At 36.6% G+C, this 27749-nt stretch overlaps 1 protein-coding gene across 3 annotated transcripts in view; it reads left to right on the top strand.

Annotated features, from left to right (window-relative positions):
- Positions 1-27749, top strand: part of RASA2 (RAS p21 protein activator 2) — a 125725-nt gene that overhangs the window by 40706 nt on the left and 57270 nt on the right. For all 3 annotated transcript variants that reach the window (XM_060099593.1, XM_060099591.1, XM_060099590.1), the window contains exon 5: positions 12888-12964. In XM_060099593.1, the coding sequence (XP_059955576.1) occupies positions 12888-12964 (77 nt within the window). The remainder of the gene's footprint in view (positions 1-12887; positions 12965-27749) is intronic.

Here is a 27749-nt window from a genome sequence, read left to right as displayed (position 1 = left end):
ATTATTTTAAGATGTAGTTTATTAAAGTCCATTCTTTTTCTTGTGGCCAGTGTTACTTACTAAAGGATTTAAGGGACCCAGCTCTCCAAAGTTAGAAATTTCTATAGAATACTCTTTATATAATTATTGGAGATGGTATTAGAGATCAGTACTGGGTAACAGGCTTTTTATTTGATTGTATGTATAAAACTCATGGCTGAAACACAAAAATCTGCAAACAGCATTTAACCGTTAGATATCATGACATTTTTTATTTGCTACGAATTATTTTCATAACCATGAGTTTTTAACCTTTACAGTTCTTTTGTCTTAAATGATAGTTGATTTGTAAGATCTACTCACTATTTAAAATAAATTTTAGAAGGAAGAGTACTTTAGGGGATGGGAGGTGGTGCATGACACTTACAACATTAATGTGGTACATTGGGAATATTGTTTCGCTCCAAAGCTGATCTAGGAATATTAAATCAGCGTCGTGAGTCTAAAAAAGATAGAAAAGCAGCCTGATTCATACAAATCCTATTTTGTTAATGAATTTGTTCACTTGCATAAGTTTTATAAAATTTCATAAAAATATCATGGAAATAAGAGCAGTTGGTGGAGCCATGGGAGAAAGCTGTGAGACAGATTGAGTTCAGCAGGAATTTAATAATTACTATTAATAATTAGAACAGCATATATCTAGCACAGTACTAAGGACTTAATATATTTTATCTCACTTAATCTTCAGATTAGCGTTATGAGGTGTAAGTAGCATTACCTCCATTTTATAGATGTGGAAAATGGATTCATAGACGTTAAATGACATCTGCAAAGTCACAAAACTATTAAGTGATGGAACCATCATTCCCATAAAGAGCATGTCTGATTCTAAAACTCCTAACTACGGTGCTTTACTACCTTTCACTATTCTGTACTGTTGGTCATAAAAAGGCTTCAACATAGATTATTAAGAGAATCACTTAGGAAAATCTGAGTATAAAGCACAGAAGCTTACCCAAATTAGCTCAAAGAAAAAGGGAGGGACATTAGGAAGTTCCTGGGAAGCTCCTTGGAGTATAATTACCAGAATTTCAGTATGGCCAGTGAGAGCTAGAAAGTTGTCAGGCATTTACATAGGAGCTGCATCCTAAGTGGAGATCAGGTTTCTTACTATAATAGACTAGATACAGTTTGCATAGAATTATTTTTGAAAAGACTTTAATTTCTTATAAAATGAACTAAAATAATGGGTGGTTTGTTTGTTTTTGGTTGACCACCACATAAAATAGCTGGCTTGCGTTTAGCACCACGGTGAATGAAAAATACATACTGTATCTTTAAAGTGTAGACTTCTCAACACAGCAGTAGATACTGCAGGAGGCACATAGGATTGAGACCCACTGATTCCTTTCCCCCTACTCATGTGCTCATTGTGCTCCTTGAGTGTAAGTGCTCACTGTTTAAATAGTCTTTTTCTTCTTTCCCTTTTATTTTGTAAAGTGAATAGTTAATGTTTTCTCTCTATTTTTCGCTCTAATTTTTTTTTTTTTTTTTTGGCTGCATTGGGTTCTCGTTGCTGCGCGCAGACCTTTCTGGTTGTGGCGAGCGGGGGCCACTCCTCGCTGCGATGTGCAGGTCTCTCATTGCAGGGGCCTCTTGTTGCAGAGCACAGGTTCTAGGCACGCAGGCTTCAGTAGTTGTGGCTCGCAGGCTCTAGAGCGCAGACTCAGTAGTTGTGGTGCACGGCCCCAGCCGCTCCGAGGCATGTGGGATCTTCCCAGACCAGGGCCCGAACCCGTGTCCCCTGCATTGGCAGGCAGACTCCCAGCCACTGTGCCACCAGGGAAGCCCCTGCTCTAATTTTAATAACTATTCACTTTGCAAAATGAAGGGGAAAGAAAAAAAACGTTGTTTAATGATGAGATTCCATGGTATTCTTTTTGTATGTCTTATGAGACTAACATGTCTCTCCCTTCTGCTTCTCTCTATAAATCCACCCTAATTTCTTGTTGATAGCTAAAAAATGCCACATCTGTCTTTGAGCCTACTTGAGCATACGGCCGGCCCCCTCACCCTCTTAAGGTCTGGCTCAGTTCTCTGCCACAATTTAGAGAGAAAATTTGGCAGACTTGGGTCAGATGCCCACTGCAGTCTAATTTGATATGATTGGGGATTAAAGTTTTGGGGCGTTGTCCCCTAAGAAAGGGATTTAGGTAGAGGAAATGATTGGTATTTCTACTTCAGAGATGTTTGATTTCCTAGCTATAATTGGCATTTGTACCCAAAAGAGTTGCTAAATTATTGTTGTCTGAGGATCTTCAACTGTGACATGAGAACTTCAGTATATAGGATTCCCTTCAGTTCTAAAGTTCTAGGGAAGTAACATGTAGAAACATAATTTAGCCTTCAGATGAAAGGATTCCATAGTAGTAAGATGGGTTTTATACCAAAACAGTGCAAAAATTGCTAAGAACACTAACCTCTTACCTTGAATTGTTTCCCAGATGCTTTATTATTGCTGTGAATGCTAATTGTTTTCAGTTTTCTTTTCAAACATTCAAGACAATATTAATAATATTTCATGAGTGTGTTTTGCGACACTTTTTTTTTCCTTTTCTTTTTGTTTTGTTTTGCAGCGTTCCTCTGTGGCTTGAACTATTCTCAACCCACTCTAATCTGCCTTCAAACCCCACAGTGGGTTGGAGGGAGAGCGTAGACAGCTCTCACTAATGTTACGCATGACACTGTGTTAAGTCTAGTGGACATTTTTTAGTCCTCCTCTTACATGGTCTTTCAGCAACTTTTGATACTGTTGACTGCTCCCTCTTTTTCAAAGCATTTTCTTCCTTAAGTTTGTGGTCCTGGTTATCATCCTATTTTGCTTGGTGTTCTTTCTCTGTATTCTCTGCCATGTAAATGAGGTTAATATGACTTGTGTCGGTGCCCCTTCCTATAAATCTTCTTTCGGCTTAGGTCATCTGCAGCCATGCTTTTAGCTGTTTGGTCCTGGAACTCACAATAACTTCAAGTATTTTTCCTTTCTTTATTTTTTAGGTACTATGATAAAAAGTATGCCTTCATATAAGACTGATTAAGCCAAATCTCTCATATGGAGAAGTTGGTGCTCTCATTAATTAAGGGTGTTCGTCTCACACAACTTGTACAAGCAGTAAATCCAGATGCAATATCAATCACATCCTTTTGATGTAATTACTTAGTTACTAAGTCTTTTTACCAACAAGCTTATCTTGAATTTCTGGATCCTGCCATAAGTTATTGATTGTTTTATAGGTTGTGTTTTTTTTTGGTGTGTGTGGGCTGGTAATATGGCCTCTGCCCTTCTTTAAAACAAGCAAGCATTTTTAAAAATCCAAAGATTATAGCTAATAATGCATAAATCAAGGGGTTTTTTTACCTGCTCAATTAAGACATAATGAGTATAAAGGTATCTTAAAAACTTCATTTGCATGAAGAGGTAATAGGCAGTCTACCTGAAAAAGAATTCAGAATAATGATGGTAAAGATGATCCAAGATTCTATTTCCCAGATCCAAAATCTTGGAAATAGAATAGACAAAATGCAAGAAACAGTTAACAAGGACCTAGAAGAACTAAAGATGAATCAAGCATCGATTAAAAACACAATAAATGAAATGAAAAATACTCTAGATGGGATCAATAGCAGAATAACTGAGGCAGAAGAACGGATAAGTGAGGTGGAAGATAAAATAGTGGAAATAACTAATGCTGAGCAAAATAAAGAAAAAAGAATGAAAAGAACAGAGGACAGTCTCAGAGACCTCTGGGACAACATTAAACGCACCAACATTCGAATTATAGGGGTTCCAGAAGAAGAAGAGAAAAAGAAAGGGACTGAGAAAATATTTGAAGAGATTATAGTTGAAAACTTCCCTAATATGGGAAAGGAAATAGTTAATCAAGTCCAGGAGGCACAGAGAGTCCCATACAGAATAAATCCAAGGAGAAATACGCCAAGATACATATTAATCAAACTGTCAAAAATTAAACACAAAGAAATCATATTGAAAGCAGCAAGGCAAAAACAACAAATAACACACAAGGGAATCCCCATCAGGATAACAGCTGATCTCTCAGCAGAAACTCTACAAGCCAGAAGGGAGTGGCAGGACATAATTAAAGTGATGAAGGAGAAAAACCTGCAACCAAGATTACCCAGCAAGGATCTCATTCAGATTTGATGGAGAAATTAAAACGTTTACAGACAAGCAAAAGCTGAGAGAGTTCAGCACCACCAAACCAGCTTTACAACAAATGCTAAAGGAACTTCTCTACGCAAGAAACACAACAGAAGGAAAAGACCTACAATAACGAACCCAAAACAATTAAGAAAATGGGAATAGGAACATACATATCGATAATTACCTTAAATGTAAATGGACTAAATGCTCCCACCAAAAGACACAGATTGGCTGAATGGATACAAAAACAAGACCCATATATATGCTGTCTACAAGAGACCCACTTCAGACCTAGAGACACATACAGACTGAAAGTAAGGGGATGGAAAAAGATATTCCATGCAAATGGAAACCAAAAGAAAGCTGGAGTAGCAATTCTCATATCAGACAAAATAGACTTTAAAATAAAGACTACTAGAAGAGACAAAGAAGGACACTACATAATGATCAAGGGATCGATCCAAGAAGAAGATATAACAATTGTAAATATTTATGCACCCAACATAGGAGCACCTCAATACATAAGGCAAATACTAACAGCCATAAAAGGAGAAGTCGACAGTAACACAATCATAGTAGGGGACTTTAATACCCCACTTTCACCAATGGACAGATCATCCAAAATGAAAATAAATAAGGAAACACAAGCTTTAAATGATACATTAAGCAAGATGGACTTAATTGATATTTATAGGACATTCCATCCAAAAACAACAGAATACACATTTTTCTCAAGTGCTCATGGAACATTCTCCAGGATAGATCATATCTTGGGTCACAAATCAAGCCTTGGTAAATTTAAGAAAATTGAAATTGTATCAAGTATCTTTTCCGACCACAATGCTATGAGACTAGATATCAATTACAGGAAAAGAGCTGTAAAAAATACAAACACATGGAGGCTAAACAATACACTACTTAATAACAAAGTGATCACTGAAGAAATCAAAGGGGAAATTAAAAAATACCTAGAAACAAATGACAATGGAGACACGATGACCCAAAACCTATGGGATGCAGCAAAAGCAGTTCTAAGAGGGAAGTTTATAGCAATACAATCCCACCTTAAGAAACAGGAAACATCTCGAATAAACAACCTAACCTTGCACCTAAAGCAATTAGAGAAAGAAGAACAAAAACATCCCAAAGTTAGCAGAAGGAAAGAAATCATAAAAATCAGATCAGAAATAAATGAAAAAGAAATGAAGGAAACGATAGCAAAGATCAATAAAACTAAAAGCTGGTTCTTTGAGAAGATAAACAAAATTGATAAACCATTAGCCAGACTCATCAAGAAAAAAAGGGAGAAGACTCAAATCAATAGAATTAGAAATGAAAAAGGAGAAGTAACAACTGACACTGCAGAAATACAAAAGATCATGAGAGATTACTACAAGCAACTCTATGCCAATAAAATGGACAACCTGGAAGAAATGGACAAATTCTTAGAAATGCACAACCTGCCAAGACTGAATCAGGAAGAAATAGAAAATATGAACAGACCAATCACAAGCACTGAAATTGAAACTGTGATAAAAAATCTTCCAACGAACAAAAGCCCAGGACCAGATGGCTTCACAGGTGAATTCTATCAAGCATTTAGAGAAGAGCTAACACCTATCCTCTCAAACTCTTCCAAAATATAGCAGAGGGAGGAACACTCCCAAACTCATTCTACGAGGCCACCATCACCTTGATACCAAAACCAGACAAGGATATCACAAAGAAAGAAAACTACAGGCCAATATCACTGATGAACATAGATGCAAAAATCATCAACAAAATACTAGCAAACAGAATCCAACAGCACATTAAAATGATCATACACCATGATCAAGTGGGGTTTATTCCAAGAATGCAAGGATTCTTCAATATACGCAAATCAATCAACGTGATACATCATATTAACAAATTGAAGGAGAAAAACCATATGATCATCTCAATAGATGCAGAGAAAGCTTTCGACAAAATTCAACACCCATTTATAATAAAAACCCTCCAGAAAGTAGGCATAGAGGGAACTTTCCTCAACATAATAAAGGCCATATATGACAAACCCACAGCCAGCATCGTCCTCAATGGTGAAAAACTGAAACCATTTCCACTAAGATCAGGAACAAGACAAGGTTGCCCACTCTCACCACTCTTATTCAACATAGTTTTGGAAGTTTTAGCCACAGCAATCAGAGAAGAAAAGGAAATAAAAGGAATCCAAATCGGAAAAGAAGAAGTAAAGCTGTCACTGTTTGCAGATGACATGATACTATACATAGAGAATCCTTAAGATGCTACCAGAAAACTAATAGAGCTAATCAATGAATTTGGTAAAGTTGCAGGATACAAAATTAATGCACAGAAATCTCTGGCATTCCTATATACTAATGATGAAAAATCTGAAAGTGAAATCAAGAAAACACTCCCATTTACCATTGCAACAAAAAGAATAAAATATCTAGGAATAAACCTACCTAAGGAGACAAAAGACCTGTATGCAGAAAATTATAAGACACTGATGAAAGAAATTAAAGATGATACAAATAGATGGAGAGATGTACCATGTTCTTGGATTGGAAGAATCAACATTGTGAAAATGACTCTACTACCCAAAGCAATCTACAGATTCAATGCAATCCCTATCAAACTACCACTGGCATTTTTCACAGAACTAGAGCAAAAAATTTCACAATTTGTATGGAAACACAAAAGACCCCGAATAGCCAAAGCAATCTTGAGAACGAAAAATGGAGCTGGAGGAATCAGGCTCCCTGACTTCAGACTATACTACAAAGCTACAGTAATCAAGACAGTATGGTACTGGCACAAAAACAGAAAGATAGATCAATGGAACAGGATAGAAAGCCCAGAGATAAACCCACGGACATATGGTCACCTTATCTTTGATAAAGGAGGCAGGAATGTACAGTGGAGAAAGGACAGTCTCTTCAATAAGTGGTGCTGGGAAAACTGGATAGGGACATGTAAAAGTATGAGATTAGATCACTCCCTAACACCATACATAAAAATAAGCTCAAAATGGATTAAAGACCTAAATGTAAGGCCAGACACTATCAAACTCTTAGAGGAAAACATAGGCAGAACACTCTATGACATAAATCACAGCAAGATCCTTTTGGACCCACCTCCTAGAGAAATGGAAATAAAGACAAAAATAAACACATGGGACCTAATGAAACTTAAAAGCTTTTGCACAGCAAAGGAAACCATAAATAAGACCAAAAGACAACCCTCAGAATGGGAGAAAACATTTGCAAATGAAGCAACTGACAAAGGATTAATCTCCAAAATTTATAAGCAGCTCATGCAGCTCAATAACAAAAAAACAAACAACCCTATCCAAAAATGGACAGAAGACCTAAATAGACATTTCTCCACAGAAGATATACAGACTGCCCACAAACACATGAAAGGATGCTCAACATCTTTACTCATTAGAGAAATGCAAATCAAAACTACAATGAGATATCATCTCACACCAGTCAGATTGGCCATCATCAAAAAATCTAGAAACAATAAATGCTGGAGAGGGTGTGGAAAAAAGGGAACACTCTTGCACTGCTGGTGGGAATGTGAATTGGTACAGCCACTATGGAGAACGGTATGGAGGTTCCTTAAAAAACTACATATAGAACTACCATATGACCCAGCAATCCCACTACTGGGCATATATCCTGAGAAAACCGTAATTCAAAAAGAGACATGTACCAAAATGTTCATAGCAGCCCTATTTACAATAGCCCGGAGATGGAAACAACCTAAGTGTCCATCATCGGATGAATGGGTAAAGAAGATGTGGCACATATATACAATGGAATATTACTCAGCCATAAAAAGAAATGAAATTGAGCTATTTGTAATGAGGTGGATGGACCTAGAGTCTGTCATACAGAGTGAAGTAAGTCAGAAAGAGAAAGACAAATACTGTATGCTGACACATATATATGGAATTTAAGAAAAAAAAATGTCATGAAGAACATAGGGATAAGACAGGAATAAAGACACAGACCTGCTAGAGAATGGACTTGAGGATATGGGGAGGGGGAAGGGTAAGCTGTGACAAAGTGAAAGAGCGGCATGGACATATATACACTACCAAATGTAAGGTAGATAGCTAGTGGGAAGCAGCCGCATAGCACAGGGAGATCTGCTCGGTGCTTTGTGACCGCCTGGAGGGGTGGGATAGGGAGGGTGGGAGGGAGATGCAAAAGGGAGGGGATATGGGAACATATGTATATGTATAACTGATTAAATTTGTTATAAAGCAAAAAATTAAAAAAATTAAAAAATTAAAAAAATAAAAAAAAACTTCATTTGTAAATTTATAAACATGACATAATAAAGGAATGAGCCATTCTAGATCATAATAAATATTTCTTTAAAGAGAAAACAAATCCATCCATAAACAGAAGGTATTAAGTAAAACCTTTATTTTTTCATCAGATAGGCAGTTGTGTCCAAAATGATTTATAGAATTAATTACTGTATATAAAAGCATCCATCAGAAATCTAGAAGTTTCCTTCATATGAAGAAAAATTTTCATCTGTTGAAATATACTTGAGTTCTGTGGAATGGTTGTTAAAATTTAATTTAATGGTCGTTTAAATTAATTAATGTTGATAAAACAAAAAAAATGTTTAGACTCAGGAAGTTTTTAAGTGCGTGCATTGTGTTTTGCCCAAATACCTATATTCATTTGAATTTCCCAAATTGTATGCAGAAATTCACATGTCTTCTAAATGGTACCAAGACTATACATTACTATAAAATTAAAATAATCACAGAATTTTCTATGTGAAATTTTTGTAGCAATAACTGAAATAAAGTTAGAATATAAACCTTCAGACAGTAATAAGTTCCTAGATATGCTGCCTAATACAGATTAATGTGATATAATTGCTTATATCAACCTAATATAATTAGTGGTATGAAATATATATAGAATAATACCTTTTAAGTATTTGATTTATTTTTAAATTTTGTCACTACTTTGTCACTGAACCTCCCCTAGGAGGTTGGATAATAAGAAAGCTGTTGTGGACCGAATCACATTGCATGTTTATCACCAAATATAGTTCCATGCCAGCATCTTACAGTTACCTCTTTGTAAGTAATGTCCCTGTTTTTTTTTAGTTGCCTTACGATTTTCTCTTTCTTTATTTATTTTTCTTTTTATCTTTCTGTTTATATTTTGTTTTCATCAGTTTTACTATGCTGCACCTACGTGTGATTTTCTTTTTATCCTACTTGGGTGTTCCTAGGGGCTCTTGATGACTGTGCCTTGATGTCTTTCCTCAGTTTAGGAAAATTCCAGGCAATTATCTCTTCAGCTTTTTTTTTTCCCCTGTTCGTTCTTTCTCCTCTCTTCTGGGACTTCAGTTACATGAGTAATAGACCATTTTACTATGTCTCATATGTCTCTTATACTCCCTCCCTCTCTGACTAACCTATCTCCTATTTCACCAATCCTCTTTTCAGCTGTGGCTAATCTGTTAAATACATGTTCATTTTGGTTATTTTATTGTTTAATTCTAAATTTTTCATTTGACATATTTTATACTTTACAGGTATTTGCTGAGTTTTTCATTTTGTTTTCTATTTCAAAAAAAGAAAAATCTGTCTGTTAACTCCAACATCTGTGTCTCCTGGGAATCTGCTGCTCTTTGTCAGTTTTTGATTTTTTGGTTTTTGTGTTTGTGGGGGGTGGGTTGGTGTGTGGTCTTAGGGCATGCTTTGTAATTTTTGATGGAATGCTGGACATTGAAATATGAACTATTTTAGAGATAACTTGAAACTCTGGATGATATTTTTTTCTTCCTCCAGGAAAGATTTACTTTAGCTTTTGGCATATGGTTAGGCTGGAGGCCGATCACTTTAATCCAGTTAGGGATTTGGCTGATTCTAGGCTAAGTTTTACTCTTTGTAAAGGCTGATCTATGTTGTTCACCCTTTGTACTCAAGCATAGGCCTTCAAAGGTTCCTACAGAAAGCCTGGGTGTTTATGAGAGCCCCTCTATCTTGGTGGGCCCTGGGCTCCCATTTTTATCATGCCCAGTGTGAGATTGTGGAAAGTTTTGAGTAAGCTTTCCAGCCTCTCAAGCCACTGCTGAAGTTAGGGAGTCCTTTTCAATAAGCTTCTTTGGATGCTCTACCGGCAACTTCTGTTTATATCTCATTGGCCAGAACTGTATCTTATGGCTATCCTTAGCCACTATCCCTGGCTTCAAGGGAAACTAGGAAATGTTTTGCTGAACTCTCCTCCCTACCCCACAAATAAACTTGTTTTGCTACAATCTAAATCTATAAAATGGTGACAAATGCAAGTAAAACTGAACTGTCAGGTGAACATAGTAAGGAATACTAAATTTTTCTTAAATGTTTTCAAATTTGGGTTTCTAACACTAAAAAGTAGCTTCAAATAATTTTTAAAACTTCTTGTTCATTTTTCTTTATTAGAAAGCAAAACACAATGGTAGTAGAAACTTACAAAATCTAGATGAACAAAATAAAACAATTTGAAATCCTACCAACCAAAGATAAGTTCTATCAATGTTTTGGTAGATAGCCTTGTAGTAATTTTATATAGTAATATATATAGTATGTTTTATTTTTATAAATTAATATTGTATTATACACCCTCTTTTGTGACTTGTTCCTTCTACTAAGTATCATGTATATATTTCCATGTTAAAGTATATAATGAGGTAGTGTTTTATAGTTTAGAAATTATAATTTCCTTAATTTAACTCGTAATGCTTTTTAATTTTAGTGTTCCACCCTTATAGTATGTGTCTTGTGTCTGCTTGTTCTCTCCCCACTCTTTTCTTGACCAGGTTAATATGTAATTACGTTATTGTTGACTAATGCCAACGGGATGTTCTGTTTAACAGCCAGGGGGAGTAATGAACATATTAGGTAGGCTGACTCTGATAATGATTCCTGGTAGAACCCCATTAAATACCTTCTGATTTCTAGTCTTGAGTTGATACAGTGCTGTGATTTTTAATTGTGAATGAAATTATTATACTTTTTTCCTACTCTATATTAAGTTTATATTGTTTTAAAAATAGATTAGATCCTAGACATTTTCTGAGAAACAGTTGGGAGTGCCTTGTTAGTATACGGTTTCTACCATAAAATACATACATGTTAAAATGGTACAACTGCTTTGAGATGTAAATGTTGGTGCAGTTGGCTAGGCTCGCTCATTTGTCAAGTGACACAGATGCTGGTGTGACAGCAAATATTCAAAATTCTGGTTGAGTAATATTATAAATTACTACATATCATGAACCTTCTTGAGGTCACTCTTGAATAGTAGGGGTTGTGAATATTAAATGCTGGACTAATGAAAGACCTATTTTATAAATTATGTATGGTTTTATAAATATTTGTGTCTAGATTTTTCGTGGAAGGTTGGCTAGATATAGTTCCAATTCCACCTAACTGCTAATTTTATGACAGCTATTACCTTTGTTTTTTAGAGCTTAGCTTTCTCATGCAGACTTTTGTGTTGAGATCCATCAGTGTTTATTGCTCATCTATCTAACCCTGAGATTTGTAGTTAGTGGACCTCAGACTCACTCTTGTATAAAATATGCCCATTAAAAATAGGCTGATTCAGGTTAGATTTCTGTGTATGTCTGAAAGGGGTTGTTCCAAAGAGGAACAGTGACTAGATAATAAACTTTCCTATCTCTGATGAAATAACTTATATCAGTAGTCCCTGGATATCACACCCCTGAAATCTCCACTTGGCAGTGTGGCAGTTTGTCTTGTCAGCTGGGTGGAGGTAATCCAACACTGATTCTTAACCAGTTCAGAATTGCTCATAACCAGTTTAGAATTGCTCATCACCAGTGGCAGGGTAGAAATATCAAGCTCTAGATTATATTGTTCCTAAGCCTTTGTTTCTTGAGAAGTTGATAGTTTGCTTTAAACTTATACCACTGAATTTTTTTAAATCCATTTATTAATGGCTGTTTAAGAAAGTAGTCCTTTATTTTCATTTTCAGTATCCCATTTTTTCATCGTGCTCTTGGCCATATATTGTTATCTTTTATTTATTGTCTGCCCAACTAGATTGCGAGTTCTTATAAGCAGTGACTTTGTTTTATACTTCTTTGGATTCCTACCCACTCCCGCAGTGCCTCCTAAAATGTAGTAGATATTCCATACATCTTAATTATTTGAGAAAAGTAAGTGTCGGCAAATTGAATCTTACTAGCTTTAACTTAGTTTTATTGTTTTAGAATTGTATGATTTCTCTGTCTTTTAATGATACTGTCTCTATACTTATTATCTTCTCTGGAAAAAGCATTCTACATCTTGTAATTTGCTAAATTCAAAATTTCCTAAAACATAAGTTTTATCTTTCTTTTTGATTCATGATAATTGAGATAAATATTTGTTGAACTGGGCATAAAATTCTTAAATTTAATACCACGTGTGATAGAAGCATTTGACTGCTTATTTTTCAGATTTTGATCTACATTGTTGGTTATTAGTCATTTAACAAGTATTTAATGGAGACAAAGCCATGTGCTAAGGATCACTAGTATTTAGTTAGTGAATAACTAAATATGGCTACCATTTGAAAAAGTACATACCTTTAATTAATATTTTATCTGTAAAATAGACTTCTCAGTTTGTAATTTTTTTTCATTATAGGGTAAAGTTCACCTTGAATTAAAACTGAATGAACTGATAACAGAAAATGGAACTGTGTGCCAGCAGCTTGTTGTACAGTAAGCATATTTCTTTTACCAAAGTCAACTAGATATAATTCTCCATTTTGTATTCTTTGAATTTTAAGCCAACTCCTTATTTTAAATACTTTAGAATTTTTTTTCAGAAATGAACTCTGCTATGCCATTCCTTTATTAATTTGTTTTCCACTTTATTTTCTCACATCTAGTCTACTCAGATTACATATGATAAGTCATTAATTCATTCAACCAGTATTTATGTAATGTGTGTTACATGATAGATATAGGATCACAGATAAACGTGTCTAACCACCTAGCAGCAACGAGTCAGAAAAGCTTCCCAGTAGAGGGCCTCTAGAAACTCTAGATATAACACAGCAGAGCATTAGGGACCTTGGGGCTAAAACTAAATGTGTACCTTGAGATTACCAGTATTGATTCTCACCTACTTTGAATTCCTTTTTTCCCCTTTTCTCTCAACTTATTTTTATCACCCCGACTCTAATCTTCTAACTGTTCTGGAAATCTGTTTCAGCCCAATCCTCCACCTTTTCCCTCTCACCCAAACCTTTCCTCTGTGTTGTCAACAAACAATGGGATATCCCTGACTTCTGAATGTTTTCCCTCTTTGTCTTAACTGATACGTGAATATCCCCTGACGTACTGTTTCCTCTACTGCCTTCTCAGTCTGAGGCTATGTATTCTACCATACCCATATGCCTTAGAGCCAGGGAGTAGGGTCAATATTGCTCTCCTACTTCTGCTCCAGACTATAATTTATTCTCCTAATTATGAACACCCCAGATCCTTTGAGGTAGTCTCTCTATATATAAATATACATATTGATATTTATATGCTTATATATATACATAAAATACTATATATAATATTACTCAATTTTTTCTGAACTCTTTTAAAGAAGGTTGCACATATTATGATCCTTAATATATCTGCGTGTATTTCCTAAGAAAAGGGATATTCTCTTAAATATAATATTTAAATGTACTTTAGTACAGTTATCAAATTCAGGAAATTTAACATTGTTACAATAAAAGTATAATCTGTAGTTTTTATATTTCAATACTTTAATCTACAGTTACAATATTTCACTTTTGTCAACTGTTCCAATAATGTCCTTTAAGACACTTTTTTTCTCTCCAAGAAAGGATACAGTTCAAGATTATGTATTATATTCAGTTGTCATGTCTCTAATCTCCTAAACCTGTACTTTTAGCTATTCTTTTTCTTTCATGGTAGTGAGATTTTTGAAGAATACAGGCCAGTTGTTTTTTCACATGTTCCTCAATTTGGATTTACCTACTAAAAACAGGATTTGTTTACAATTTTTCCCCCTAGACTGAGAGTATATAGTGAAAGTATTTGGATTACTCTCTGCCCTGCTCAGTTCAGTTATGCTGTACATTTGAAATACAGTTAATTAGATTGATTTGGTTTGCATTTAGTTTAATGTTGTTTTCCCCCATCCTTGTTGGTTTACTTTTACTTTACTGAATATGTAGACTATCAGGATGACTTCAAAAGTCAGAACTATACCAAAAGGCATTACTCAGAGATGTGTTCAGTCCCCTCTCTTTTTATCCAGCTCTAGGCAACCATGATCTGATTTCTCTCCTTATAGTTTTCATCTTTTCCAAAATATCATATGAACAGATCTATATAATATATAGTCTCTTGTGTCTTTTACTTAGCATGCTTTTGAGATTCATCCACATTATGTATCAGGAGTTCATCCTTTTTTAGTTATTATTTTCTTTGTTTCTTGCCATAACTTGGTAGATACTGTTGTCCTCGTTTTACAGATGACAAAACGATGCACAGATGGGTTAAATAAGCCCAGGTTCGTACAGGGAGAGTAGAGCCTGGATTTGAACTCTGGCAGTTTAATTTTTTTTTTTTTAATTTTGAGATAGTCCTAGATTTGCAAGAAATTGCAAAGTGCAGAGATTCTTCACTTAGTTTCCTTCAGTGGTTACATCTTACATAACTATAAATACAGTATAAAAACCGGAAAATTGACATTGTATAGTGACAGGGTATCATTTTATCACATGTGTAGATTTGTGTAACCACCACCACAATCAAGATACAAAACTATTTCATCACTGTAAATATTTCCCTCATGCTACCCCTTTATAGTCACACCCACTCCTTCCCCAGCCCCATCCCTAATCTTTTGCAACCTCTAATCTGTCTCCGTATCTAAAATTTTGTCATTTCAAAAGTCTTATGTAAATGGACTCTTAATAGTTTGTGACTTTTTGAGATTGGCTTTTTTTCACTCAGATCCAGCCAGTTGTGCACAAGTTTCTTAAAGATTGAATACAGTTGCGTCACTTTTTAAAATCTGTTTTGCCAATTTCTGTCTTTTATTTAGTGAATTTATACATTTACTTATAATATAATTATGGATATGTTAGGCTTAAGTCCACCATTTTATTTTTTGTTTTCTGTCCCCTCTGTTTTCTTTTTCCTGTGGGTTACTTGAACATTGTTTAGAATTACATTTTGATTTATCTATAGTGTTTTTTTAATCTATAGTGTATCTCTTTGTATAGTTTTTTTAGTGGTTGCTTTAGGTATTACATTGTACGTGTGTAACTTATAGTCTACTGGTGTTGACATTTTAGCGGTTAGAATAAAATGTAGAAACCTTACCTTTTAATCCTCCACCATTTGTAATATAATTGTGTTAATTATTTCCTGTGCAGCAGTGAAAACCACATCAAAGTGTTATAATTTTTCTTTCAGTTATTAACACAGTTTAGAAAAGAAGAGAATTCTAGGTCTATTGTATTTACTCATATTTTTGCTCTTTCCATATTCTTCCCTTCCTGTCATTTCAGGATCCCTTCTTTTATCACTGTCTTAATGTGTAGAGAATTTCCTCTTACCACTGTTTTTAGGATAGGTCTACTGGTGACACATTCTTTTAGTTTTTCTTCATCTAAGAATGTCTTGATTTTTTTCTTGATTCCTGAAGGATATTTTCACTGGATATAGAACTCTTGGTTGATAGTCCTTTTTTTTTTTTTTTTTTTTCAGCACATGAAAAATGTACCACTTCCTCTGGCCTCCATGGTTTTTTTTGTGTGTGTGTGTGGTACGCAGGCCTCTCACTGTTGTGGCCTCTCCCATTGCGGAGCACAGGCTCCGGACGCGCAGGCTCAGCGGCCATGGCTCACGGGCCTAGCCGCTCCACGGCATGTGGGATCTTCCCGGACCAGGGCACGAACCCATGTCCCCTGCATTGGCAGGCGGACTCTCAACCACTGCGCCACCAGGGAAGCCCAAGCCTCCATGATTTTTGATGAGAAATCCACTATCATTCAAAGTGTTTTTCCTATGCAGGTTTTCCTGTTTCTCTCTGGATGCTTTCAGGATTTTTTTCTTTGTCTTTAGTTTTCTAAGTGTTTTAGTTTGACTATAGATTTGTTTGGGTTTATCATGTTTGATGTTGGCTCAGCTTGAATCTATATGCTTATGTCTTTTGCCATATTGGGAAACTTTTAGCCATTATTTCTTGTTAAATTTATCAGCCCTGCCAGCTTTCTCTCCTCCCCTTTTGAGACTCCAGTGGCATGAATGTTAGATCTGTTATTGTCCCACACATCCCTGAGGCTCTGCCCTTCTTTTTTCTGGTCTATTTTCCCTCCGTTGTTCATATTGGGTTATTTCTGTTGTTCTGTCTTTTTTTTTTTTTTTTTTTTTTTTTTTTCTTTTTGCGGTATGTGGGCCTCTCACTGTTGTGGCCTCTCCCGTTGCGGAGCACAGGCTCCGGATGCGCAGGCCCAGCGGCCATGGCTCACGGGCCCAGCCGCTCCGCGGCATATGGGATCCTCCCAGACCGGGGCACGAACCCGTATCCCCTGCATCGGCAGGCGGACTCTTAACCACTTGCGCCACCAGGGAGGCCCTGTTGTTCTGTCTTTAAAAGCTCACTGGTTTTTTCCTCTGTCCTCTCCATTCTACTGTTAAACTCAACTATTGAATTATTTTTATTTTTTATTTTTTATTTATTTTATTTTATTTTATTTTTTTTGCGGTATGTGGGCCTCTCACTGTTGTGGCCTCTCCCGTTGCGGAGCACAGGCTCCGGACGCACAGGCCCAGCGGCCATGGCTCACGGGCCCAGCCGCTCCGTGGCATGTGGGATCTTCCCAGACCGGGGCACGAACCCGTTTCCCCTGCATCGGCAGGTGGACTCTCAACCACTGCGCCACCAGGGAAGCCCAGGTTATTATATTTTTAAGTCCTAAAATTTCCATTTGGTTCTTCTTTATATCTTTATTTCCTTGGTGAGACTTACTATTTTTTTGCTGAAACTTTCTATTTTTTCATTTATTTCAAACATGTTCATAATTGCTCATGGAATCATTTTTATGGTGGCTGCTTTCACGTTTTTGTCAGATAAGTCCAACATCCATGTTACCTCAGTCTTGTCATCTGCCAGTTGTCTTTTCTCATTTAAGTTGGAGATTGTCTGGTTTTTCATATGTGGAATGGTTTTCAGTTCTATCCTGGACATTTTGGGTATTATATAATGAGACTCTAGATCTTGTTTAAATCTTCTCTTTGAGCCAGGCTCCTCTGACCCTCTGCTGGTGGGGGAAGAGGAGTCCCAGTTTCATTACTGTCAGGTAGAGGTAGAAGTCTAGGTTCCTGACTGAACCGCTCCCGATAACCCTGGGGGAAGAGTCAGAAGTGTTCCTTGTTACTGCTGAACGAAAGTCATAGTTCACGCTCCCCTTAATTCCTTCCTGTTACCACTTTGGTGGGACAGGGAGGAGTGCCTTACTACTGCTCCGCGTGGCCTCCACTGACACCCTGGTCGGGGGGAGTTTGTTACCCCTAGAAAGCGGTGAAAGTCTTGCCTTCCCACTCAGCATTCTCTGACACCACCCTGGCGTGGAGGGAGAGGAGTGCCTCGTTGGTGCTGGCTGGTGATGGAAATCCAGGCTCCTCGTGTGGTCCCTACTGACTCCATGGGAAGAAGGGGCTCATTACAACCTGTCAGAGGTACAAGTCTAGGCTCTCCCCTCAACTGCTGGCCTTTGTTGATGGGGGGTGAGGGTGGATCCACAGTGTTTCTCATGGTGTTTGATTGGAGTAGATGGTTATTGTCTAAAAATGGTTTCTATCTTGCTAAGCTGCCCAGTTCCTGGTCCTTTGGCTAGAGAAAGCTGGCTTTTCTTAGGGCATTTTGTTGTCTGCTCCCATTGGTGGGTGTTTCTGGGTTGGTAGCTTCTCTAGCCCTCAGTCTGGGATATATAAAGTGTAAGAAAGCCCAGGGAATTCACTGCTGGGTTCCAATTTCCTTGGGTCCCCAGATCTCTAATTGGCTTGCCTTCTTCTCTTCACCTTTCAGTTTTCTTATGTTTGTTTAACATCTAGGGTTTTTAGCAATGCTTAATGGGAAGAAGAAGGAGGTATGCATGTACTCCATCTTGTCCTAGAACTGGAAACCAGTCCATTTCTTTTTACTTACAAATAGTGTTCCTTTGTATGGAATTTGTTTACCCATTCACCAGTTGATGGATATTTGAATTGTTTCCCATTTGAGGCTATTATAAAGAAAACTGCTGTAAATGTTCACAAACAGGTCTGTATGTGGACATATGCTGATCTGCATTCTTTTCTTCCTTCTCTTTTTCACTTAAGCCTCCACTGTCCATATTCACTGTCCATACAGCAACAGAACTCCAGTAGTAGTTTTGTGGAACTTATTGCTGATTTCTCAACTTTAGAGGTATTTGAAGTTTGTGGTATTTTCGTTTTTTCAGTAATGCTCAAGGCATGGTTTTATGTATTGTTCTCTTTGTGCTCCTTGCTGAACTACAGTTTTGGGGAGTAGTGTGTGGAAAGGTTCATATCCCAGCAGTTGCTATTATTCTCCAGACCTGGAAACTCCCCACTGTAGCATTTCCTGAACTTGAGTAAGACCTCCATCTGCTAATCTCTACCACATTCTTACCTGCTCCTATTTTTACTTCCTTCTAGGTCTTTTTCTATAATCTGTCACTATAGTTATTTTCTTACAGTTTCCCTAAACTCCCCTGATCTTCTCTTCCTTTTATATTTATATCCCTTTTATATGAATGAACTCAACTTCTTCTTTGTTCAGTCTGCACCTGAATATTGCTGGAGAAAATCACACAGAAAGACTAATTTTACTTTAAATTCATGATCACAAACCTCACATGGATACTTACAACTATCACGGAGTTTTACTGTGCTTCTCTAATACACCTATGAGATTCTGCATCACTACAGACTGCAAATTGGTCACATCTTCCTGAATCCAAATCTGCAAACCTGTATTGGCCTCCATCTTTTTGTCCTTATGTTTTAGTCGATGAGGTGCTCCTTTTCTTGTTGGGTGTGAATTCTTCCATCTGAACTCTGGATTCTTTCTCTTTCCCCTACAAAGGACTTTGCTCCTTTAGCTATCCCTTCTTCTGTTTCATCAGCTTTACTTGCTCTTTTAGATTGTTCTCACCAGCATGTAAACATGTTCTAGGATCTTCCATTCTAAAAGACATGCCTTCCCAGACCTCATCTCCAGCCCCCTCTCCCAGCTACCATCCCCATTTCTCTGGTCTCCTTTGAATGCAGACTTCTCAAAGATTGTCTAATAGATATGGGTGTGTGTGTGTGTGTATACACTAGCTCTGAGTGTTCACTGAGAAGGCCTGCAAACAGTGTCATCCCAGTAGCAATGAGCATACTTAGCACCCATATCTTGATTTCTAAATACCATTCTCTAGTCAGCACTATGCACTAGATCTTTCTGTGATGATGAAAATGTTTATGTCTTAACTGTCCAATATGGTGGCCACGAGCTTTGTGTGGCTTATTGAAAACTTGAAATATGACTAGTGCAACTAAAGAGCTAAATTTTAAATTTTAATTAATTATAATTTAAATAGCTAAATGTGGCCAATGGCTACAGTATTAGAACTGCTCCAATAAAAAGAACGTGGAGGGGGTTTTTTTTGTTTTGTTTTGTCTTTTTAGCAGTGACTAGTTTCCGGGTTTGGGCAAAGAAAAATACAAGATGAGCCCAGAGCATCTATGGAATCAGTAAGGAATTGCTCAAAAAATAATGAGGGCATGTGGAAAGGATATTGAAGTCAACTTGAAAGAGCTCCAAATAACCAAATCTGGGACAATTTGATCATCAAAATAAATAATGATAATAATGGATTAAAACCTGTAGAATAAAATAAATATCCATGAGCCAATGCTGATGTAACAATTAAGTAAATACATGGGAGAGAAAGGACTGCTTTTCCTTATTGATGAATATAGGACAAGTGATGGAAATAGAAACATCACTATTAGCAAACACTACAATAATAATTAGTGCAGGGACGAATCATCTAGAGATGCCAAGTAAGTGAGCATAAGTGTAATGACAAACAGCATATATGCATAGTCTCAAAGAATAACCCTATAAGATGTCTGATAGGTACCATCTTAACTGAGTGATCAAAGTTAATGTCACTGATAATGAGACATTCAGTACCTCCTGTTAATTTGCATTGAGAAGAATACCAAGACACATAACCTCAATGTAATCATGAACAGACATCAGACAAGTTCAATTTAAGGAATATTCTACAAAATAACTGGCCAGTACTGGCAAGATCATGGGGCAAAGCAGGAAAAGTAAGGAACTGTTTTAGGATGGAGGGGACTAAGGAGACATGACAGCTAAATACAACTTGTTATTTATTATTAACTAATATCATATCAATGTTAGTTTCCTGCTTCTATAATTCTACTCTGATTACACAAAATGTTAACATTGGGTGATGGGTATACAGGAACTCTGCATATTATTTAACAACTTTTTGGAAGTCAGAAATTATTTCAAAATAAAAAGTTTTAAAAAAATTATCTACACCTTATGCCTTCAACCCAGATCTTTTTTCTAGCTCCAGACTTACATGTCAGCCTACCTTCGATGTCTCACAGCATTGCAAATTTAACACATTTAAAGCTGCAATATTGATTCTTGTATCTATCCAGCTCCTCCCCACAGCTCAAGCCAGAAATATGGGAGTCACTTAAAATCTTTTCTCCTCTCTCTCCCCCAAGATTGGATCTATTTCTTACTGATTCTATAAAAATTTTTCTTGAATTTTCTAATTTTTAATAATACTTACTGACATCTCCTTATTTCAAACCACCAATCATTTCTTGCCTTGACTATTTCAATAATCTTTTAGCTGGTCTTCCAGTCTGCAATCCATTCTCTTTATAAGCAGCCCAGAGCAGTCTTCTGAAACATAAACTAGATCGTGGCAGTCCCCTGCTTAAACACTTCGTGATTTTTGCAGTGCTTTTAGAATAAAATCCAATCTCCTTACCGTGGCCCGTAAGAACCAGTGACCCGGCCTGCCTCTTTGATTTCATTTTGTGGCGTGCTTCCTCTTCATATGCCTGCTGGCCTTCTCTCACTTCTTCAAACGTGACATTACTCTTCCAGCTCAGAGATGTACATTTGCCTTTCCTTTTGCCTGGAATGCCGTTATGCCCATTCTTCTTCTAGCTGGTTCATTCTTGTCCTTTAAGTTTCAACCTAAATATCACTTACTCTAAAATAGGGTACCCTGTTCTTTTGCTTCCATAGCACTTGCCAGTATTTCTAATTGTTATTATTTTTCATTTATTGCTTGTCTTCTCTTTCTTCAGGTAGACTCTGTGCTCCATGAGGGCAGGGGCCATGTTTGTCTTATTCACCTCATGGCCCCAGCATCTGGCACTTAATAGGCACTAAATAAATTTTAAGGCAACTAAATGACGAAAGGTAACACTGTCTTCTTAAAGGATGAAGAGAAAGTAGCCTGCCTAGAAAAAGTGAGGTTTTTTTTTTTTTTTCCCCCAGAAGGAAAGAATAGTATAGGCAGAAATATGGAGGCAAGAAACAGCATGGTGTTTGTGTGTGTGTATAATTAAAAGCAGTTTGATGTTGCCTAATATATGAACCTTGAGTCAAAGATTGGTCAGAAATTGGTAAATAGGCTGGAGCTAGATCTTAAGAGCCGCGTAGGTACCATGTGACCTTATAAAACTTATATGCGCTTATGGAACTCTTGGAAGAGTGTAGACAATAGAGTGTGGACAAATTTGCATTTTAGGAAGATGAGATTTTTGACAGCAGTAAGTATAGAAAGGTGAGTTTGAAGGGTGTCAGGGTGATCCAAGTCAGAGGTGATGGCTTCTGTGCCAGAGCAACAGTTGCAGATGTGAGAAAAGAGGCCAGATGAAGTAATATTTAAGGAGTCGAATCACTGAAACTTACTGATTGATTAGATATAGAAAGTGAGGAGGAAGGAGAATTTAAGTGTGGCTCTAGATTTCTAGATCGTGTTGGTTGGTGGTGGTGGTATACACAATGAAGAGAAAATACTGGAAGAGAAGCTGCTTTAATAAGAGATGGTAATGAGTGGAGTTTTAGCGGCTCTTGAACATCTAGGTAGGGATTTCCATCAGGCATTTAGATATAAAAATCTTTAACTCTGTGGCGAGAGCTCATATAGAAATGTATGGTTGATGGTAGTTGTGGCCGTAAGAACAGATGTGGTAGAAATAGGCTTAAGGCAGGTTATGTAGCATAAAGAGAAGAGAGCAGTTGACTGAGAGCAAATCCAGCAGTAGACGTAGAAAACCATGTGAGGAAAACATGAAGGAGACAGATAGGTGACATGAGGGAAGTTAGGAGAGTAAGGGTCAAGGAAACCAAGAGAGAAGAGGGTTTCAAGGAGAGAGTGATCAGGAATATTGCGTGCAGCTAAGAAGTCCAGTGAGAGGAGCCCTGAAAAATATGGAGAGCATTTGACACTCAGTGGACCTTAATGAGGAGACTTTCCATAGAATGACAAATGCAGAAAAAACTGGGTTTCATTAGGGTGAGGAGTGAGTGGGGAGGTCAAGAAATTTGGAGAGAAAAACAAAAATTAGATAGGTACAGAGTGACTTGAAGCCCAGGCAGTGATCTTTTTGCGGTACGCGGGCCTCTCACTGTTGTGGCCTCTCCTGTTGCGGGGCACAGGCTCCAGACGCTCAGGCTCAGCGGCCATGGTTCACGGGCCCAGCCGCTCCTGCAGCATGTGGGATCTTCCCGGACTGGGGCACGAACCCGTGTCCCCTGCATTGGCAGGCGGACTCTCAACCACTGCGCCACCAGGGAAGCCCCTGGATACCTTTTATTTCTGCTTCTTACCTTATTGTACTGGCCAGAACCTCCAGTACGATGTTGAATAGAAGTTGTGAGAGCAAACATCCTTGTCTTATTCCTTATCTTAGAGGGAAAACCTTCAGTTTTTTACCGGTAAGTACAATGTTAGCCATCCTTCATCAGGTTGAGAAACTTCCCTTTTGTTCCTAGTTGGCTGAGAATTTTTATCAGGGATGGATATTCAAATGATCTTATGCTTTTTTTGTTTTCATCTGTTAATATGGTGAATCTTGTTGATTGATTTTTGAATGTTAAGCCAGCGTCCACTTGGTCGTGTTGTGTTAATATTGTCATGTATTGCTGGCTTTGATTTGCTGAAATTTTGTTAAGGATTTTTGCATCTCTGTTCACGAAGGATATTGGTCTGTACTTTTCTTTTCTTGTAATGTCTTTGTCTGGTTTTGCAATCAGGATATTAATGGTCTCTTTGAGTGAATTGGGAAGTATTTTCTCTTCGATTTTCTGAGTTTCTATAGAATTGATGTAATTTATTTTTTATATGATTAATATATGAATTCACAAGTGAAGCCATCTGGGCCTGGAATGTTTTTGTTTTGTTTTTTGTTGGAAAGGTTTTTAACCAGGAATTCAATTTCTTTAATAGATACATAATTATTCAAAAAAAATTTTTTTAGTAATTTTGGTAGTTTGTATCTTTCAAGGAATTTGACCATTTAATCTGAGTTGTACAATTCTTTGTATAAAGTCGTTCAGTTATTCCTTTTTATCCCTTTAATATGTGTAGACTTCATGGTGATGTCCTAATGTTGGTAATTTGTGTCTTCACTCTTTTTTTCCTTATCAGTGTAACTAGAGGCTTATCAATTTTAATGACCTTCTTAAAGAAATGGCTTTTGATTTTATTGTTTTTATATATTTTCTGTTTTCTCTTTTATTGATTTTCACTTTTATTATTTCTATTTATTTTGGGTTTAATTTGCTCTTCTTTTTAAAGTTTCTTTTGATTGATGCTGAGGTCAGTGATTGGGAATCTTTCTTCTTTCCTTAGTGCTGTCCATTTTCATCTAAGTACTACTTTAGCTGGATCCCAAAAATTTTGATATACTGAGTTTTCACTTTCATTCATTTAAAAATACTTCATAATTTTTCTTTTATTTTTTGACCCATGGGATTATTTAGAGGTAAGTTAATTTTGTTTCCAAATATTTGAGGATTTTCCAGATACCTTTTTGTTGCTGATTTCTAATTTAATTCCACTGTTGTCAACATATTTTGTATGATCTGAATACTTTAAAGTTTACCAAAACTTATTTTTTTCCCCCAAATATAGTTTATGTTTTGTGTGCATTTGAAGAGTGTTTTCTGCTTTTGGTGGATACACTGTTTTTTGTTTTTTTTTTTTTTTTTCTTTTTGCGGTATGCGGGCCTCTCACTGTTGTGGCCTCTCCCGTTGCGGAGCACAGGCTCCGGACGCGCAGGCCCAGCGGCCATGGCTCACGGGCCCAGCCGCTCCGCGGCATATGGGATCCTCCCAGACCGGGGCACGAACCCATATCCCCTGCATCGGCAGGCGGACTCTCAACCACTGCGCCACCAGGGAGGCCCTACACTGTTTTTTATAAATGTTAATTATGTTAGGTTGGTTGACAGTATTGTTTAAACTTTCATTCTTAATTGCTTTATTGGGTGTTGAAATCACCAACTATTTGTGGATTTGTCAGTTTCTCCCTGCAGTTCTATCAGTTTTTGCTTCATTTGTTTTACAGCTATAATAGGAACTTAACATCTAGGATTTTTATGCCTGCTTGATAAATTGAACTCATTATTATAAAATAACCCTCTTTATTCTAATATTGGTAATATTCTTTGTTGCAAAATCTACTTTGATATTAATATAGCCACTCTGGCTGCCTGGCTGGCTGGTTTACTTGCCTTCTTCCTTTTTTTCATGTTTCTAAATTTAATATTACAAGATTTTTAATCTAACTTTGATTTTATACTGGTATCTCTTTCCTCTAACATTGAAAATCTTAATCCCTAACTTTACATAAATACTTAACAACATAATTATTTATTTACCTTATCTTCGAAGATATAGACAATAGATTCAAAATAATAATACCAGTATTACCACTGATAATTAGGTTACTGAATGAAGTTTTAGAGGTCTTGCTGCTGTTTGTTCTAAGAATATAGAATATATCGCTAAGGATATAGAATCAAATACTGTGCTCTAGTCCTTTGAACTAATTCCCTTTTTTGTGTGTGTGGTTTCTCAGGTTTGTTTTTGTTTACTTTTTAAGGGCTATTTCTTAAGTTTAATCTTACTTTTGAAATGTAAAAGTTTTCTATGTTGCCAAGCTCAAAACTATATAAAAGTATCTTTGAACAAGTCCATTCCCAGTCCTCTACCCTACTAACTCCTATATTTAAAAGTTTTGGCCTTTCTTTCCAGTATTTTTACAAGTATAAGCAAATAAATATATGCACATGTATAAATAAAATTAAAATATATTCGTGGGCTTCCCTGGTGGCACAGTGCTTGGGAGTCCGCCTGCCGATGCAGGGGACTCAGGTTCATGCCCCAGTCCGGGAGGATCCCACATGCCGCGGAGCGGCTGGGCCCGTGAGCCATGGCCGCTGAGCCTGTTGCGTCCGGAGCCTGTGCTCCGCAACGGGAGAGGCCACAACAGTGAGAGGCCCACGTACCGCAAAAAATATATATATACATATTCGTGTTTCTCACTCCATTCTTACACTTATAGAGTTCTGTAACTTCCTCTTTTTTCAGTTAAGAATATATCCTGAAGATCACTCCATATCAGAGTAATTAGAGAATAGAGATTTACCTCATTCTTTTTGACAACTACATAAAATTCCATCCTATAGATACTGTAATTCATTCAGCTAGACCCTTGCTAATGGACATTTGGTTTGTTATTACCCATTAAATCAGCTTTCTTTTAATTAGTATGGTTTATATTTTTCCACTTTTTTTACTTTTAACTTAATTTTATCTTATATTTAAAGGAGTCTTAAAGTCAGTGTATAATTTTTTTGACCTATCTGAAAATCTCTGCTTTTTAATTGGCATGCTTAGGCCATTTACATATCTATGTAAGGTGTCTGTTACTCTGTCTTCATGTTTACTCATCTTTTCTTCTGCCATATCTAATCTTCTGTTAATGCCACTCAGTGTGTTTTTCATGTCAAACCTTGTAGACTTTCAAAATTTAATGTCTTCTGTGTCTTTACCAAACATATGAAACATAGTTATAATAACTATTTTCATGTCCTTGTCTACTAATTCTATCAACTGTGTCATTTCTGGATCAGTTACTCCTGATTTGTTTTTCTTTTTCATCATGGGTTGTGTTTTCTTCATTCTTTGTGTTCCTGATTATTTTCTGTTGGTTGCTAGATATTGTGAAGTTGCTAGATATTTTTTTATTCCTATGAATATACTTGAAGACTTATTTACTTGGAAATAGCTTGATTCATTTGTGGTTTGCTTATACGCTTTGTTAGCTGGAACAAGAGTGGCCTTTAGTCTGGGACTAATATTTTCCCACTACTGAGGCAGAACCCATAGTTACCAGCTTTTTACTGTGGCCCATGCGATCTCTTGTTAGTCATTTGTGGGCTTCTGGAACTGTTCCCTCTGCTCTTTTCTAATGGTTCTTTCCCCAGCCTCAGATAGTTTCCTCACATGTATATGTTTATCAGCACTCAGCTGGAGACTCCGGTTATGGGTGGGTCAGGGAGCCAGTTCTTTTGTAGCTCTCTGGAGGTTTCTTTCTCTCTGTGCAGCTGTCTTTCCTCCAGTACTGTGCCCTGGGAACTCTAGTCACTTTGGCCTTCCCCAGCTGACAGCCCTTTCTTTCTTCTCAGGGAGACCATCTAACAGTAGGCTGGGACAGTTAGAGGGCTCACTTTGTTTATTCCCCCCATCAGAGATCACTGTCCTGAGCTGCTGATACTACCCTTTTTTTTTTTTTTAAGTGTTTGAGGTGGGAGGATATATCTGTTCCCTGTTACTCCCTGTACTACGTACTCCTGTATGTAGAAGTTAATATTTGTCTTTTAGTTAAAAAAAAAAAAATCCAAGGAAAACAATCAGATCATTCTGTATTATAAACAAGTCTGGACTAAACTTATTTTCCTTTGTAATTCCTAAAAAATGTGTCAATATCAAATGTGTTATGTGTCATATATAAATAAAATACAAGATAATTTAGCATACTAAGTTTATTTTAACATTCATTTTCAGCTTATCCATGGTTTATGACGTGAAATTGCTTGATTTACCAATTAGAAGAATAGTTGTATCCTAGGTAATTAGGAAAATATTTCATAACATACGTAGCAGATAAAATAATCTGTATTTAATAATACTACTTGTGTGTCAGAAAACCCAATTTTTATACTTAGATTTAAAAATTAAGAGTACTTCTGATTATTTTTATAGACTCACACTTTTGGATTATGGGTATTTTTTTTGGTTTGTGGGTATTCTTAAAGAAGTGTTTGTATACTGAACAGCATTTTTCTCTTTTTTTAAATAAATTTATTTATTTTATTTATTTATTATTTTTCGCT

This window comes from Mesoplodon densirostris, chromosome 5 (assembly GCF_025265405.1).
Source record: "Mesoplodon densirostris isolate mMesDen1 chromosome 5, mMesDen1 primary haplotype, whole genome shotgun sequence".
Lineage (NCBI taxonomy): Eukaryota > Metazoa > Chordata > Mammalia > Artiodactyla > Ziphiidae > Mesoplodon > Mesoplodon densirostris.
This window is presented reverse-complemented; position numbering and strand designations above follow the sequence as displayed.